Below are 16218 nucleotides of genomic sequence, written 5' to 3'. Positions count from 1 at the left end.
TAAAAATTGCAGGGGTGAGTGCAATAGCTGATGTTGAGTCGTGTTGATGATAATAGAGGAAGCTAGTCGTTGTGGATGATAGTTAAGGAAGTTGGGAGAGTGGTAAGCTCTTGTAGAAGATGGCAGAGCTAAATGACCTCAGTTGTTGTTGTGGCAAAGGACATGTATTCTTCTTCAGTGGATGATTTTGCAATGGTGGGCTACTTCTTAGTCGACCATGAGATGAGGGTGTTGTCGAGATAAATACGAAATCCTGAAGTAGATTTTTGGTATGTGTGGTCGGCTGCCCAAATGACATTTGCATGTGCATAGAGAGTAGTGGGACCTGGCTCAATTGTCAGACTGTGAGTAGAAATATCTTTTAGATAGCGTAGTAAATGCCTTAAGTGTCGATTGTGAAGAGTGTTGGGATTGTGCATGTGTTGGCTAAGAAAATTAACAATGAATGTGATGTTTGGTCGTGTGACCATGAGATACTGAAGTAAGCCAACTATTTTGCTGAACTCATGAGGGTCAGGAAGAGAAGTTGGAGTGATGTCATGAAGATATGGTTGTGTAGGAAGGGGTGAGAGAACTGGCTTTGATTGAAACATTCCAGTGTGAGTGAGAAGATCGGTAATATAGGTTGAATGATGAATGATGTAATCAATAGATGTGGAGGAGATTTGTAATCCTAGAAAATTTGATATGTTCTCAAGTTGTTCGAGGTTGAACTTTTGGCTGAGGTGATGAATGGGAGATTGTATGACAGTAGAGGAATTTCCGGTGATGAGAATATCATCAACGTAAATGAGGAGATAAATCAGAATATTATGATGATAAAGTAATAAAGAGAGGTCAATAGTGCTTAATTTGAATTTTTGTGTGTGAGAATTTGGAAAAAGCGGAGTGCAGCTGTATGGGTGTTTGTTTGAGACCATAAATGGCTTTGTGGAGTTTGCAAACGTGAGTGGGAGAGTATCGATAAATCCTGGGGGTTGTTTCATAAAGACTACATCATCCAATTTGTCGTAAAGAAAGGCATTCAAAACATCAAGTTGCTGAATTTGCCATTTTCCCTTGGTGGCAATGGTGACGAGCATTCAAATAGTTAGAAATTTAGCAACGGGACAAAATGTCTCGTGATAATCAATTTCGTACTATTGAGAGCAACCATGAGTAATGAAATGAGCTTTATATCTAGCTATAGAGCCATTGGTGTGGTATTGGATTTTAAATGTCCATTTACAACCTAAGATGTGTTGATTGGGAGGAGGGGAACGAGAGACCATTTGTCTTGTTGTTGCAAGGTTGGGAACTTTTTAGACATTGCTTTTCTCCACTGTGATTGAGTCATGGCTTGGGTAAAAGTGTTGGGTGCGTCGATGAGGGTGAGCTTTTAAAGGTTGAGGAATTGAATGAGTTTTAAGGAATTGGTGAGCGAGTGGTCATGGGATGAGAAGAGGGGTGGGATGGAGGAATGAGTTGTTGTGATACAGTGGGGGGTGATTGAATAGAAGTGTATTGCTCGAGTGAGGGAGGTTGAGGAATCATAGAGGTGGTATGGGTTTAAAGTAAGATTGTTGTGGAGAAGGGAATTGAGGGTGGAGTGCACATGGTGGAGGTGGGAAGTGTGAAGGATGAGGGAATGGGGCGAGTTGGTTCTTCAGGTATATTTGGTTTCAATAAACGTAACGTGGCAAGAAATGATAGGCTTATTTGTGCTAATATCAAGACACTTATAGTTTTTTTTATGATGGTTGTAGCCAATAAAGAGGCATGTGGGAGTCTTCGGGCTAAATTTGTTGGAGGCAAGTAGTTCTTGCCATGGAAAACAGACACATCCAAAGATTTTAAGGTGTTGATATTCAGGTTTGATGTTGTGTAGAAGTTAAAAAGGTGATTTGTATCGAATAATGGAAGAGGGTAATTGATCGATGAGATAGTTTGCAGTGAGTAAGGTAGTGAGTAGGGGTCAATCCAAAATTGGGTTGTAAGTGTGTTGTGCTAAGAAGAATACAAGTTGTTTCTACAAGGTACCTGTTTTTTTCGGCTAGGCCATGTTTTTCAGGGTGTGAGGGCAGCTAAATTGATGAATAATACTGTGTTCTTGTAGGTAAGTAAGTTATGTGATTTGTATCCCCCGTCGTTGTCCAATCTGAGGCATTTGATGTTTTTGTTGTAATGATTCTTTATATATTTATGTAAATGTATGAAATGATAGGTGACTTTAGATTTGTGTTTTATGGGAATGCATCAGCAAAAGCCGAAATAAACATCAATGAATGTAACGTAATATATGTAGCCATCTAAAGAATAATAGGGAAATGAGCCCCAAACATCTAAATGTATCATTTCAAGCAATTAAAAGATAGTTTGTGACTTCTATTTTGCTAGAAATCATGAACGGTAGAGTAGTTTGGTGAATTCTGAAATTGAGGCTTTTGTTTTAAGATAGCCCTAAGAATCTTGTGATGTGGGTTTCCAAGCCACTGATGCCATGTGTTGGATGCGGTTGTGGTATAATAAAATGCTATAGTCTGGTAAAGCCTTTGGCTAGCAGGACCGGTTAGGAGTGTTTTATTGGTTTTGAGATCATGTATATGAACTCAATTAGGTGTAAAAGCAATCTGAAAATTATAATCACGAGTGAGCTTTTTTACAGAAACGAGATTATAAGAAATTTTGTGAGCACATAGTAGAGAAGATAGGAGGAGCTTATTGTCTGAGGTAAGATAATATACCCTTACCAATTTGTGAAATGTTTTTAATTTGCCCATTTCGAACAATTGCTTTCTCCGTTCCTTGATGTGGTGTAGGATGTTGCACGTTTTCAATATGTGGTATGATATGGGTCATTGCACCTGTATCGAGAATCCATTTTTGGGAAGGGTTTTGAATATTGGTGTTGAGATCTGTGGGAGAGGCTGGAAAACTTCGTTTGTGTAGCAAGTTTGTCCTATGCCAACAAGTGGCGGCTGTATGTCCACGTTTGTAGCAAAATTGACAGGTAACAGAGGGGTTCAGTTTGCGAGTAGATGTGGAAGTTGATTTTCTATCTAGAGCTGAAGTTTTGTTGTAGTTTCTTTGATTGGGTGCAGTCACTTTGTTATTGGTGGTGAAGAATACTGTGGCTGGATTTATTTTGTTGGCATGTGTAGCAAGATTGATTTCCTTGCTGAAGAGAAGAGAGTAGAATGCTTCGAGCTCGATTGGATGGATGGATGTCTTGAAGCCTTGGATGCTGGAAGGGAGACTATTTAGAATGTACAAAATAAGGTCTTCGGTGTTGATCTTGGGGCATGCAACTGTTATGTTATAGACCATCATTTAGACAGTGGTGAGGTATTGATTCATGATGTTATCGCCCATCGAGATTTGGTGGAGTTCATTCTTCAATAGAATGACTTGAGATCAATCCATGCCTTGAAATATTTTCTCTAATGAGAGCCAATTTTCAGCAATACAGTTTAAGTGAAGAACATGCGATGTAATAGCAAGGGAGACGATTGAAAGAATGGCAATCGCAAGGTTCTGATCCACTATGTGCCATAGAGTATATTCAACGATCTCTTCTTGGTTGTCGGCTTCAATGAGATCTTCATTTAGAATGAATCTTGTAGGGATGGGAGTGGTGGAATCTAAAAAAGATTCAAAACCATTTGTCGGGCAACTTTTTTTAATCCTTACCCTTTCATATGGGGTAATTTTCATATGTAAGTGGTTGATGAGTCTTAGTTCTCATGTGCTCCATCAAGAGCTTGAGAGAATTTGGAATACTAATTTCAATGATTCAATTTAGGGACATTGATATTGATAACGTGAGTGGGGGTGGGGTTGTTTATGATGTATCCATGATGCCAAATGAGGAAATCTTTGCAAAAAAGAAAAAAAAAAAGGAGTGGAACAAAGTTGAAGGGGAGGGGAGAAACTGCTCAGAAGGAATAGGAGAAAAAGGATCACTGTAGTTGATTGACTTGATGCTTTGATACCATGTTGAAGCCTATCTTCTTGATCAACACAAACACAGGGAAAAAAGGAGAGCCAGTAAAAGAGCCAGAAGAAAAGCTAAGTGTTATTATTCTTCTCAGTCTTAATTACTTCCAAAGTAAACACTACACGCTTATATATAGAAAATATAATGGCATAATGGTAAATAGACATCTCTACTTAGTTCCTTTATATTCTCTGTTTAACAAAGGCCCTAGGGCATAAGAGGTGAATCATAGAGGGAAGAGTAAGATGTGCACTATAGCTTCGTTCAACTGATGCTCGGGTGCGCTCCTTATTAAGTGTCTCATGTAAATCTTGTCGTATGCCAGAATTTATTTGTGATTGTCGATGGAGTTTACTGTTTTTAGCTGCATAGAAATCTTGTGTGTGTGTGTGTGTGTGTGCTTTGAGAATTATTACTTTTTGAAACATTTGCGGCGATATCGTGATAATTTAATATATTAGTATTGTATGAAGATTAAACACACACAATTAAACTAAAAATAACAAGTTGGGACATCAAGATTTTTACATAAAAAACCCCTAGAAAGAGAAAAAAATAATCGAGCCTAGCCCAATCAAAATAATCCATTATGTGTAAGTAGAGGGGTGTGCGCCCTTCTCCCGCAGTCGGAAGAACGATGTTATAATCTTACAATGATAATTACACTTGTCTTTATACAACACAAATAAAATATGTGTTAGTCTCAACAACAGTATTTGAATTATAATACTTCCAAGTAGGGCTCACCGACAACCAGTAATCTGTGGTGACAGACAGTGACGACTAGTTGAGATCGACGTGGTCGAGGGGTGGTGGTGGGCAGTGGTCGGCAACTACATAGGCGGGCGGTTATCATGGGGTGTACTTTCCAGAGCAAGCTCTAGGATTTCTTTTCTCCTCCTTCCTCTCACAAGTGAAGAGAGGAGACTATTTATTACCTTTTTGTGGATGGGTGTTTTGGTCTTTTAGTGCATAACTTCCCTAACAATCTATTAGGGCGGTCATTATTGATTCCCCTTGATTATTAATGATTTTTTTAATGATTTGAGTGCCTTAATGGCCTTATAATTTAGCGATCCTGAGCTTGTTGACTTTATTTCATTGAGACTCACTATTCAACTATAAATATATCAAATTTAAAAATCATTTGACCATTCAATTGATTATTCAAAGCCTCCAAATGTGCTTCAATAGCTTGATATTGGTTTGATTGGACCTGGATTGAATTGATTTTAGTATCATTGGGTTCTTCTCGTCGACACAACATTTTAACTATAAACTTGTTGAAACAAATGTCGGGATAATCTTAAATTTGATTTTGGAATATTTCCATCAAATATATCAATCGTGATCCGTGTTTGCTAAAAAATTTGTTAATGAGACCAAGAATGTTACATAACAGGGACAAATTTTAAAACAATATAGTTTCAGGGATCATTTAGTTAAGACGGTAGGATGGCTTATTTTTTAAAGAAGAGACCAAATTGTGCCAACAAAGCGCAACTTGTTCGCTTGGTGGGACCAAATTGTGCCACGTAAAAACACCTTGCTTAAAATAATTTGAAAATCCTAAACTATTAGTTATAGTCAACATATTTTTGTTAGTTTTGAGAGCATCATTGCACATTTTTGATAGTTAATGAAAGCTTAAATTTTACCTACAATGGTTTTTATAAGCCCCATTCAAGACAAATCCTCCTTGTTTCTCTTTTCCCCTATTTCTCCCATTTTAATTTCCATTTGAGTTTTGTTAAGAGTTAAGAGTAAGGCACTAATTATAAATACATTACGCTTTTTTTCTAAATAGTAGTAATTATATTAACAAAATTTTATTTATACAAAAAACAAAGTACATAACACCAAATTTATATATATATATATATATAGTTACATAGAGAGCATCCAAAACATTGACATTTACAAATTAAGCACATTGAACCACTGAGTCGATGCATTTACGCGTGTTATGATCAAATCATTGAGAATTTGATAAAAAATGAAATGTGAGGATTGACATTTTGTCATGAATTTTGATATTTCAGTGGGAATTTGAAAAATGGATGCAAGATAGTGTTTGATTCGTAAAAAAAAAAAAAAAAAGCTTTGGGTGCTTTGTAGTAATTGTCCCAAATTTATATATATAAAGGTGATTAATGAAACATATATTGCTTAGTAAAATTTTAACATAAAATAAATTAATCTGAACTCAAATAATTATGTTCTTATTGTTTAACAAAATTTTAACATAAAATAAATTTAATTATATATTGATTAAACTAAAATTAAATAAAATTCAAATTTAAATTTAATCGATGAAGTATTCATTCGTGAAAAAAAGGTTATAATTTCAGACTATTTTTTTCTCTTAGAATTATCTTTTTAAAAATAAATGCACTATTTTTACTAAAAAAATTATTATTAAAAAAATTACAATAAAATAAATTAAAATGGGGAATGTAAGAGAAAGAGAAGAGAAATGAGGGAGATTTTCTTGAATGAGGTTTTCATAATGCATCAAGGGTACTTAGAAACTATCATGCAAGGATTATTTTTAGATACTTGAGCTTTTAAAATATACTTCAAGGAAATGTGGCTAGTAGATTCCAACAAATAGTTTATGATTCTGGAATAATTCTAAGCAAGTTGTTCTTATGGGGGCACAATTTTATTTTAAGCAAGTAGGTTTTACTTGGCACAATTTAGTGTCATTTAAGCGAACAAGTTGCTCTCTGTTAACATGGTTCGATCTCATTTAAAAAGAAATTATTCATCTGAACGTTATGAATAATCTGCTGATAAGCTGATTAAAAATAATCTGCTGATAAGCTAGGTGCGGTAGCTATTACAAATTTTTATTCTTTTGGAAAAGCTAGACCGCAGCCAGAAAGCTGTCACCGCAACTAGACAGGTGCGGTGCGAAAACGATGTTTTCAGTGTTTTGAAAACGTATAAGCTGCCAAAAAGCATTTTACCCAAACAGGGCAAGTGCATTTTCAAAACCCCATCGCACCAAATAAGCTGCCCCAAATGGACCCTAAATCAGCCCTAAAACTAATCAGGTTTTTTATGCTTGGTGAGGGCAAAAATCTTACTCAAACTCCTACTTATGCTTATGAGATCTAAAAGTTATTGTTAGCCCTATTTGTTATCTTCTTTATCATATTTGGAGAGGCAAAAATGAAAAGAATTTTAGCTCCTTTTTTTTCTTATCTTGTTTCAAAATTTAATGTGTCATTAAATCTAATGTTTACAAATGAGAGATATTTGATGAAATTCAATGAATTAATTTTCAACAATAGGGTTTCTAACAATAAACCATGAGATTTACTCAATGTGCATTTTATTGCAAGCTCCATATTTTTAGAGAAAATGTGGTGTTTTCTCGCGCTTTTTGTGTTGTTGATTTTGTAATCTGGGTTATGACGGAATGGTATTTCAATTAGTGAAATTTTATATTTATATTTTCTTTTGAAAATAAATTAATTTTTTTTAAATAATCAAAATAATTTAAAATTATTATGAATGTTTTAAAAAATAATTTAATATATCAAATATATTTTATTTTATTAAATAATAAAACAAAATAAAAATTAATCTAAAATGCACTTAATTTTTTTTTTATTTTGTAAGGTTTTTTTTTATAGCCTCACATTAAAAAAAATAGGAAGATTTATATTTATACCACTCAATACCTATGTATTAATATATCTAAAATAAACTTCAATTTTTTCATGCATACCATATCTTCACGAAAAGTTATATTTCAAAATTTTTAAAGTTAAAAGTGATATTTTTATGTGATATGAAAATTTTAAATGATATAAATGTGAAAAAGAAAAATTTAGAAGTTAGTTGTGTAAATAAATTTGAATTGGGGTATGTATAAATAGGGACATTGCATGCAGAAATGTATACCGTGTCTAATTTTTATCGTTTATCACAACAAAGATGTATGATGGTGGACGAAAATATATGACGGTGGGGTCTATTTTGAATATATATTTTTTTAAATCGGCGTGATAGATGGTGGAGATGGCATGGAATAAATTTTCCAAATGTAAAGCTGTGAACTACCGTGCTCGTTATTCTTTTCCTTTCTACGCTCCGCCGCCCCGTTATTGCATTCTCCGCCGGCGACGGCGGCCTCTTCATCCGCCTCTCTTCGACCGACTTAGAGATCGCCATGGCCTCGGGAGACGGAGTCAGTGGCGACGAGTTGGCTGGCTCGCTCTTCGAAGGTATGGTCCTCTTCTCCCCCTCCGAGCTCCTCCCTTCATCCATACCACCAGAAAAAGAACCGGCTGCACTATCTCCATCTCAGGCTCAGATTCTTCCTCGCTCTCCTTCCCCGCCAACTGCACCCTCCACTTCGCCCCATTCGAAACCTCGACCCCTCGACGAAGATCTTTTCACCGATCTCTCCATCCAAACCCCCATCGAGCCTAAAGATTTCAGTAGCGTAATCTGCTCTTCTGCCAAAAAACCTTCTTCTGTCGTGCCATCTCGCCAAATCGCGCGCAAGAAGAAGCTGGGCTTCCGCATCGGTTACGGCCGCGAAGCAATTGATTCTGCGCCGGTGGTTTCCATCGACGATCCTACTCATTCAATTGAGGATGTCACTGGCGCTTTTGGTTCCGACTCCACTTTATCGACTGCGAGCTGTCAGGATGAGTTGCCGGATGGACCCGAACATGAAGATGCGGCTGTATCGGAAATGCTGCCATCTGTAAAATCTCCGAGTAATGGAGATGGGTTATCACCTTCACAACGTGGTGGTTCTGAAGGCGACTCTGAGGCATTGCCTTCAACCGCGGAGGCTTCCGAAAAGGACACCTGGGAATTAATAGAGGATAAATTGAATCTTCTCAGATCAAGTATTTCCACAAAAGTTGAGGGAATTCAAGAGAAGGCAACTTTGGCGTACTCTGAGAGGAAGGAACTTGAGAGGAGGCGAAGGAAGGCTGGACAGGACGTCAACCAGGCCTCAATGATGTATAAAGACTTAGAGAAGCAGCTTGAGGAGGCCTGTGAGGCCGAGGATTTTGAGAAGGCAGAGAGAGTCAGTGAATCTCTTGCAGCAGCAGAGAAGGAGAAGGATAGGCTGCTGAACACGTTGAGAGAGACGGAACTGGACTGTGATTATGCTGATTCAAGGATGCAGGAAGCTCTTAATTTGCAGATAGCTGCTGAGGAAGATGGAATAGAACTTCTTCAGCAATTTGCCAAGGTATGCCGGTTTATTTTCTTGAGGGATCTGAAATCCCTTATAATTATTACCATCATTTAGTTCGATTCTTATCAACTAAAACATTCTTAAGCATAACAAGCGGTCCAAGGGATAGCTTAATTGAAACGATTTCTATGGTTTGATAGATATTAACCTTAGTAAATTTAGTTTTATTTTTTATAAGGATAAATTTAATTTTATTTTTGATCTTTTCTTAATATGTAATAAATAAAGTAGTTTTGCATGTAATAAATTAATGAATAGAATTTGATAATGAATTTAGATTAGTGTTTCTTGTGGCCATCTCTCTGCAAAGTCTCTCCTTTTCTAGGGTTTATCCTCGTTGCTTCATCTCTACCCTCTGCCTTCCACCCTTACAGGTGTTCATTCATCCATATCTTCAACCTCCTTTTTCTATGAATCTCCTTTTCTCCTCTACCGGATCATTTTATGCTCCTATCTCATTTTTTTGTCTTTTTTTCACCTCCTCCTCTCTCATCTGTGCAGGCCAATAAATATTTTCAGTGCCAAACTCTCCTAAAAGGCTTCACATACTTGAGTGTATTCATAACACATCATATTTATAACTTTAGTATTATAGAAAAGTAACTTTCTCTCAAGTGGAGCAGTTTAATGCGAGATTGTTGCAGTTGTAATCCTATTGGGAGGCATAAAAATATCATAAAAATGCTCTGCTTCACTATGAAATATTCTGGCGCACTTAAGGAGATTAACTCACACGCGACGTTATGCTTCACATACTTCATGTTTTGGTGCCCAAAGTATGCTCATGAGCTAGAGTCGCGTGTCATTTTCGTTTCAGTAGTTAAGGGTATTTAGGGTGTAGTATGTTAGGTTTTATGGTTCCATTTCAGTTCATAAACACTGTGATTCTTCTCTCAATTATTCGTAGACACCCCATCTTTCACTATCCTTAGGTCTCCATTACCACATTGCAACCACATGAGCCACCTTGAACCATATCATAGTGGGGAGAAATTATTACTTCCGGATAAGATAAATCTGGATTAGGTGTGGGTGATAGTATTGGTAATATTGTGAGGGTATAATGGTAAAATATCCCCACAATACCACCAATACTACCACCAATACTATCATCCGCTACGATGAAATCGAGATGTAATAATTTCTCCATAGTAGGAGTCGAGAGACAAACAACCTTCCACAACACATTAGATTCATATCTTGTAATGTTTTTTTTATGGGTTAGATTTGTAATATTTGATTTTTTAAAACATTTTTTTTTTTTTTTTTTTTTTTTTTTTTTTTTTTTTTGAGTTATAAGCCAAGTCATGGTTGTTTGAAAATGAATTGTCTCCAATGAACATATCTGATCTTCCCTCCAAAGTACTATTGATTCTATAGTTTTCTTGCTAAAGAAAAGTATAGATCCAGAAGTTTCTTCTAAAAGAGGAAAGCACGCTTTGTTATAGAAGATTGAACTGTTTTCCAACACCATGAAAGTGAACTTTCTGGTTAATTTTTCCTGAAGGAAGAAGAGCATGTTTTTTTTTTTCGAGTATGCTCATTTTCTTAGTTTTCTTGTCTATATAATTGAGCATCTAGCAACCTAGTTTGTAATTTTCAACCCTACCTTTTGCAGGATGCTGCTGATCGAGCAGATCTAATTCATAGAAAAGCCAAGAAACTTTCTTCCAAAGATTTAGAGGATTGGCAAACATCAATGGAACTGTTAGAGATGAGCATGCTTGAGATGGATATTGAAGCAAAACTCATATCAGATGCACGCTCAACATTGGATAGTTACATTGATGACCTGGTTAGAGACAATAGAGAGGAGGTTGCGGGGCTTCTGAAGAAACGAGTTTCTCTAGCGAAGGAGTTGGAGAAGCTTCTGAATTTAGTTAGATTGAAGGAATCAGAGATTGCTGAGAATGAATCTCAGATCCATGAAGCAGAGAGAAATTTTTCAAGTTGTATCAGAGTTTCAAGAGAAAAGTTCTAGTGTTGACATTAAGCATGATAATTTTAAGTCTGCTATGTCTCGTATCGACGCAGAGCGAGAGGTCTTATCATCAAAAAGAAATGAAATTGATAAATTTATCAATTTAGAAAAGCAGAAGTGTTTTAATCTCCAAAAACATGGCAATGCTGCTTTGGAAGAAGCCAAAATATATCAGGATTTGGTTGGATTAAGAAAAGAATTAGCTTCATCCTTCATAAAGTCCAGAGAAGACAAATTGCAGTTGGTGAGTACAGAAGAGAGAATTCTAGAGGAAAGCCAGCTGCTCCGACAACATATATCCAGTGCAAGAACTAAACTACAGGTTGGTCCCTAGCAAAATCTTTGTTTTGTATTCCTGCCGCTCTTTTTTATAGATCCTTTAAAGCTTAAAAGAGTTCACATATCTTAAGACATTTTATTTTTTACAGGAACTTTCTTCCACCAGAGTAAGTATCCAGCAAGACATTGATTTATTTAAGCAGCGAATAGCTTTTGTTGATAAAAGAGGTCCCGAACTTGAAGCTGAGAAGAAAGTTGCTGCTGCTGCAAGAAATTTCAAGGAAGCTGGGCGGATAGCTGCTGAAGCGAAGGCACTGAACTCTGATAAGGAAATCATGCAGAATAAAATGGACAATGCTGTTCTAAATCTTGAAAAGTTAGATGAAGAAATTAAAAACAATATTAACACGATGCAGGAAAATGAAGAGCTTGTATTATTAAAGGAAAAGGAAGCAGCTGTTGCAAGTTATAAGAGACACGAGCTGATTGATGCTGCTGCAAGGTCTGAAAGATCAGCACCTCTTGAATTGGTTGACTCAGAAGAGGCTGAATTTTTATTGAAAGAAGCTGAAGCTGCAGAAGAAAGAGCAACGGAACTCGAAGGGTCATATAGCCTTAATTTGGAGGAGCAGGGGAGCTCCAGCAAATACTTTTCCCCTGTAGCACTCATCACTAAGTTTTCTGGACAAAACTTGGCAGAAATGGCCGCTTCTTTGAAAAAGCTTGTGGCGGATGAGCGATGAATGTACAAGTCTAGAAGAAAGTTCTTGCATTTTGCTTAAGGTAAATCTAGGGTGCAGCCAAATGATAATCGTCTTTGCAAAATTATACTATAGAATTACATCTCCAAGCTTAAATCTTCTTTTTGTTTTATGCATCCTTGTTTTGTTTTTCTTTTTTTCCACATTCTTTTGCGATTTTGGCTCTGAAATTTTATTTGTAGATGTGTACAAGTCTCTTAATAATAAACATTGTTAGGATCTAATTTGTGGAGTTGTTGGTGTGATACCTGAGATTTTGAGATGAATTCTATTCTTCACTGCCATCTTGTTCTCATTTGATAATAAAATTGGATTGCAGTCTCTTTTTTGGTTTATATCCAGAGCAGCTTTTGGTTTGGTTGTGCCTCTTTGACATGAAAAGATATTACATCAGCAAGGAAGATTTACATACATACTTAATTCATATGTATTTACATATCTATCACCTAAACTTCAATTTTTGCATTTCTATGCCAACTTACCTTTGTATAAAAAGGACTATTATTTCACTTTTTAAATATTAAAATAGTAGTATTTTTAGGTGATACTAAAATTTTAAATGATATTATGTAAATAGGGCCAAATGTTATATGTAAAAAAAAGTTTAGGTGCTAAATATGTAAATAGGGCCAAATGTTTCTTCAGCCAAACAGAAACAGAGCCAAATGTTTAAAAAATGTAAAAAGAACGTTTAGGTGCTAGCACCAAACCGAAACAGAGCCAAATGTTTCTTGCTACAAAGCCATATAAAAAAGATTCGAGACTGCCAAAGCAACGTCTTATAAATCCCTGCTTGCTTTCTTCATGGATCTGAATCAGGTGGTGTATTGCATACGGAAAATATATGTACGGTTGAAGGTGTACACGGAACTCCCGTTTCGCCTAATGTAATATTTTTATTCGTTTGGTAGGCTATTTTTAGGGGAAAAATTTGTGTACGTTTATATAAACTTTTACAATCTATCTGTAACCTACAAATAAGTTCTTAATATATGAAGTCAGAAGCGCAGAATTTATTTGTAGGTTATAGAATGTTACATTGAGGTTACAAAAAAATATAACGTGAATATAACTCCTTTATTCCCTATGTACGTCTTACGTATGCAAATTTTTTCTTATTTTTAGACAGATTACCGTGTGGTTTTAATGTAAATCCATAAAATGCAATTTCATCTTCCTTAGTTTCTTCTCCCCCGCTAAATCTAAAGTAACTCCTCAATTTATTAAGGTAGTATTTGGTAGCATACTATTAATAGGAATTACTCATAAATTTAATTCAATTCCAATCAACATCAATAAAATTAAAATTAAATTCAAAGCTTCCTTAAATTTAATTTTCAGTGTTCCATTTTTTTCTTCGGATTTAATGGAGACAGATTTATTATTCAGCCGCAGCCGACGAGCTCCTCCGGATTTGATTGATTTTGTTTACCGGATTTGATAAATCGTGTTTAAGGTAAATCTAGGTTGCGGACAAACACAGATTAAGGGAATGCCTTCCTTCATATCTCTTCCTTCATAGCTCGTCTCTTTCTTCTTAGCTCGTCGCACAAGAGAATAGTATATAGAAGGGAATTGCTTTCGTCGTCGCTCGCCGCACAGGAGAAGGTTGTTGCTGTCGTCGCTTGTACCCCATCGCCGGATTGATCTCCCTAAATTTTGGCTGTTGTGGCCTCTGTCGCACGTCGCCTCCATCCTGATCAATTGCAGCCAAATAGATATCTAATTTGTTCATTATAAAGATTCACCAGAAAGATCCGACCCATCTCAGCAAAAAACCCTCGGCTCCTTCTTCCCTGAATTTCTACGGCACTAAACCTCTTAACAGACCGAATCAAATCGACTTTCGTGTAAGTTCTTCATCATAAAAAGTTGATCTCATTAATCCTTAACTTAAGAATCACATGGAATGATGCAGCTGAGGCGGCTGGAGGAGAAGGAGAGGCTGCCGGAGAGTTATTTCGAAGCAGACCAGGGTGGGAGGAGCAACCAGTTGAACGCAGATATGGGTGATGTTCATCTCAGAGAAGCTCTCCTGGATCGCCTCAACTTGCTCGAGAACCGGATCCACCAGGTTCCTAATAAAGAAATGCTAGTTAATGGAAAAAATTGCATCAGAGATCCTGATAAAGGAAAAGATTATATTGTTTGCAGAAAAATAAAAAATTCAACTATTAGTTTATAGCACAGAGCAATTAGCCTATATATATATATACACACACACACCATTTTTTTTTATGTATGTATTTATTTGCATTTGAAGCTTCTGTTGGAAAAAACAAATTAGATGGGAAGCCGTTTGCAAAAAAGTATACACAGTGTCATACCATTTTATAAACATCATGAAATTTGACATTTTGTAAGCATTTATGAAAAACAAATACAAATGATGATAAAAACTTAATGCAGTTTCTATAGCATGACATTTTATTTAAGGTTAGGAAGATTTACATGCATGTCACTTAATTCCCAACTATTTAGACATGTAACATCTAAATTTTAATTTTTACATATTTACATTCCATCTTATCTATGCATAATTGTTTTTCAACAACAACAACAACATCAACAACAAAGTTTTAACCCCACTACGTGGGGTCGGCTACATGAATTGTTTTTCTCCATTGCGTCCTGTTTAGTGTCATATTTTCATTTAGCTCTAGTAAATTAAGATCATTTTTTATACAATGAGCCCAAGCCTTCCTAGATCTACCTCTGTCTTTCTAACACAAGTCGAATCTAAAACATCTACTCTCCTAATCGGATCATCAGATGGTCGACTTTTAATGTGACCAAACCATCTAAGACGGCTTTCTCCAATTTTGTCCATCACAGGAGCTACAAAATTGTTTTTCAATTTTTAAAAATAGTGATACTTTTCGTATGATATGAAAGATTTTTCAAATACATAACAATTGAATGGGTATGCATGTAAATGCCCCTTGAAGTTAATATTCTAACTCGTATATGCAATTTCTGTCCACTTGTTGGTTCTCAGCTGAGCCAGGAACTGGATGACGGTGGAAGATCCAGTGGTGGCGACCGCAATGCCACGGCAGCCGTTACATGTCCAGCCGAGAAACAGAGGCAGATGCCATACAACAGCAGCCGCAGAGAATCCGGATCCCCATTTCGCTCTGGTTCAAGCAATTATCAGAGCCAAGTGTCCCAAAAGAAGGTGCATTCTACTTCGACACCGAAAAGATTTATGAGAAGCATCTGCTCATACATTTTTTGTACCGATGATGATAGTTGTTGTTTGAAATCTCAATTATCGGATAACTGCGAAGGTCGCGGAGCCCACGCAGGCTGCTACCACTGAGGCCATGGATAAAAAAGCAGCTGCCTTCTCCCCCAACAAAAACAGGAGGATGGATCGTAGCCACCTCTACTAAAGATGGTTTCCTGCTGGCAGCTGATGGGCTATGGCCTCAGCTAGAGAGCGCTTCGTCTTTTGTTTTCAGCTTTGAGATCAATTAGCCTTTTTTATTTCATTGGACTTCATTCCCTGCTTGGCTAAGTTTATGACAAAATTTTAATTTCTCTTTCTGTGTGTGCTTAAAATTCTCTGAGGCTAAACAAGCTTCAGTACATGTGTCACTTTATTTGATTCTTTTCTTTGATGGAAGATGATTGATTCCTGATTACATGGTTTATTAACAAAGAAATTTTGTTGATCTATTTTTTTGGTACTCTTCTTATTGCTTTGTGTTGTGAAAAAACTTCATTTTTATTACATGGTTTATTTATCCAGACAAGGATTGTACCACTTTGTTTCAAGCACATCACAAATATTAAGCAGATGACCCGACTCATATATAATTGTGATGCCATACTCCTATATTTTTTATGTGCACAAACAAGTGACATAGATTAGGTTCGGCTGTGGAAAGCATGCCGAAGATCACTTGCCGGTGGAAAGCACGCCGGGGAGGCGTCGGTGGCGAAGGAGGAGCGCCGGTTCAGATACTTTCATCCACTTTCATGA

General features: G+C 36.4%; 2 protein-coding genes across 2 annotated transcripts; both read left to right on the top strand.

Annotated features, from left to right (window-relative positions):
- The first annotated feature begins 8017 nt into the window (after nucleotides 1-8017).
- On the top strand, nucleotides 8018-12506 carry LOC110021743 (paramyosin-like). Its single transcript, XM_020720358.1, is given in 4 exon segments — nucleotides 8018-9203; nucleotides 10828-11138; nucleotides 11140-11512; nucleotides 11619-12506. Coding segments are annotated over 4 exon segments (2322 nt in total). The 5' UTR covers nucleotides 8018-8159; the 3' UTR covers nucleotides 12213-12506.
- Nucleotides 12507-13583: 1077 nt separating this feature from the next.
- On the top strand, nucleotides 13584-16107 carry LOC110021695. The gene is made up of 4 exons (XM_020720289.1): nucleotides 13584-14080; nucleotides 14149-14304; nucleotides 15229-15408; nucleotides 15985-16107. The coding sequence occupies exons 2-4, from the start codon at nucleotides 14236-14238 to the stop codon at nucleotides 16105-16107; spliced, it is 372 nt and encodes a 123-aa protein (XP_020575948.1). The 5' UTR covers nucleotides 13584-14080; nucleotides 14149-14235.
- Nucleotides 16108-16218: the final 111 nt, after the last annotated feature.

This window comes from Phalaenopsis equestris, unplaced genomic scaffold, assembly GCF_001263595.1.
Source record: "Phalaenopsis equestris unplaced genomic scaffold, ASM126359v1 Scaffold000140, whole genome shotgun sequence".
Taxonomy (NCBI): domain Eukaryota; kingdom Viridiplantae; phylum Streptophyta; class Magnoliopsida; order Asparagales; family Orchidaceae; genus Phalaenopsis; species Phalaenopsis equestris.
Note: the sequence above shows the minus strand (reverse complement) of the source record. Positions and strands in the feature narration are given on the sequence as shown.

Excerpts from the sequence above, each read along its gene's own strand:
- LOC110021695 (XM_020720289.1), top strand. The coding sequence starts at position 14,236 with ATGGGTGATGTTCATCTCAGAGAAGCTCTCCTGGATCGCCTCAACTTG. Across the intron at positions 14,305-15,228 it reads TCGAGAACCGGATCCACCAG|CTGAGCCAGGAACTGGATGA; the intron begins GTTCCTAATAAA and ends GTTGGTTCTCAG. Across the intron at positions 15,409-15,984 it reads GCCAAGTGTCCCAAAAGAAG|ACAAGGATTGTACCACTTTG; the intron begins GTGCATTCTACT and ends TTATTTATCCAG.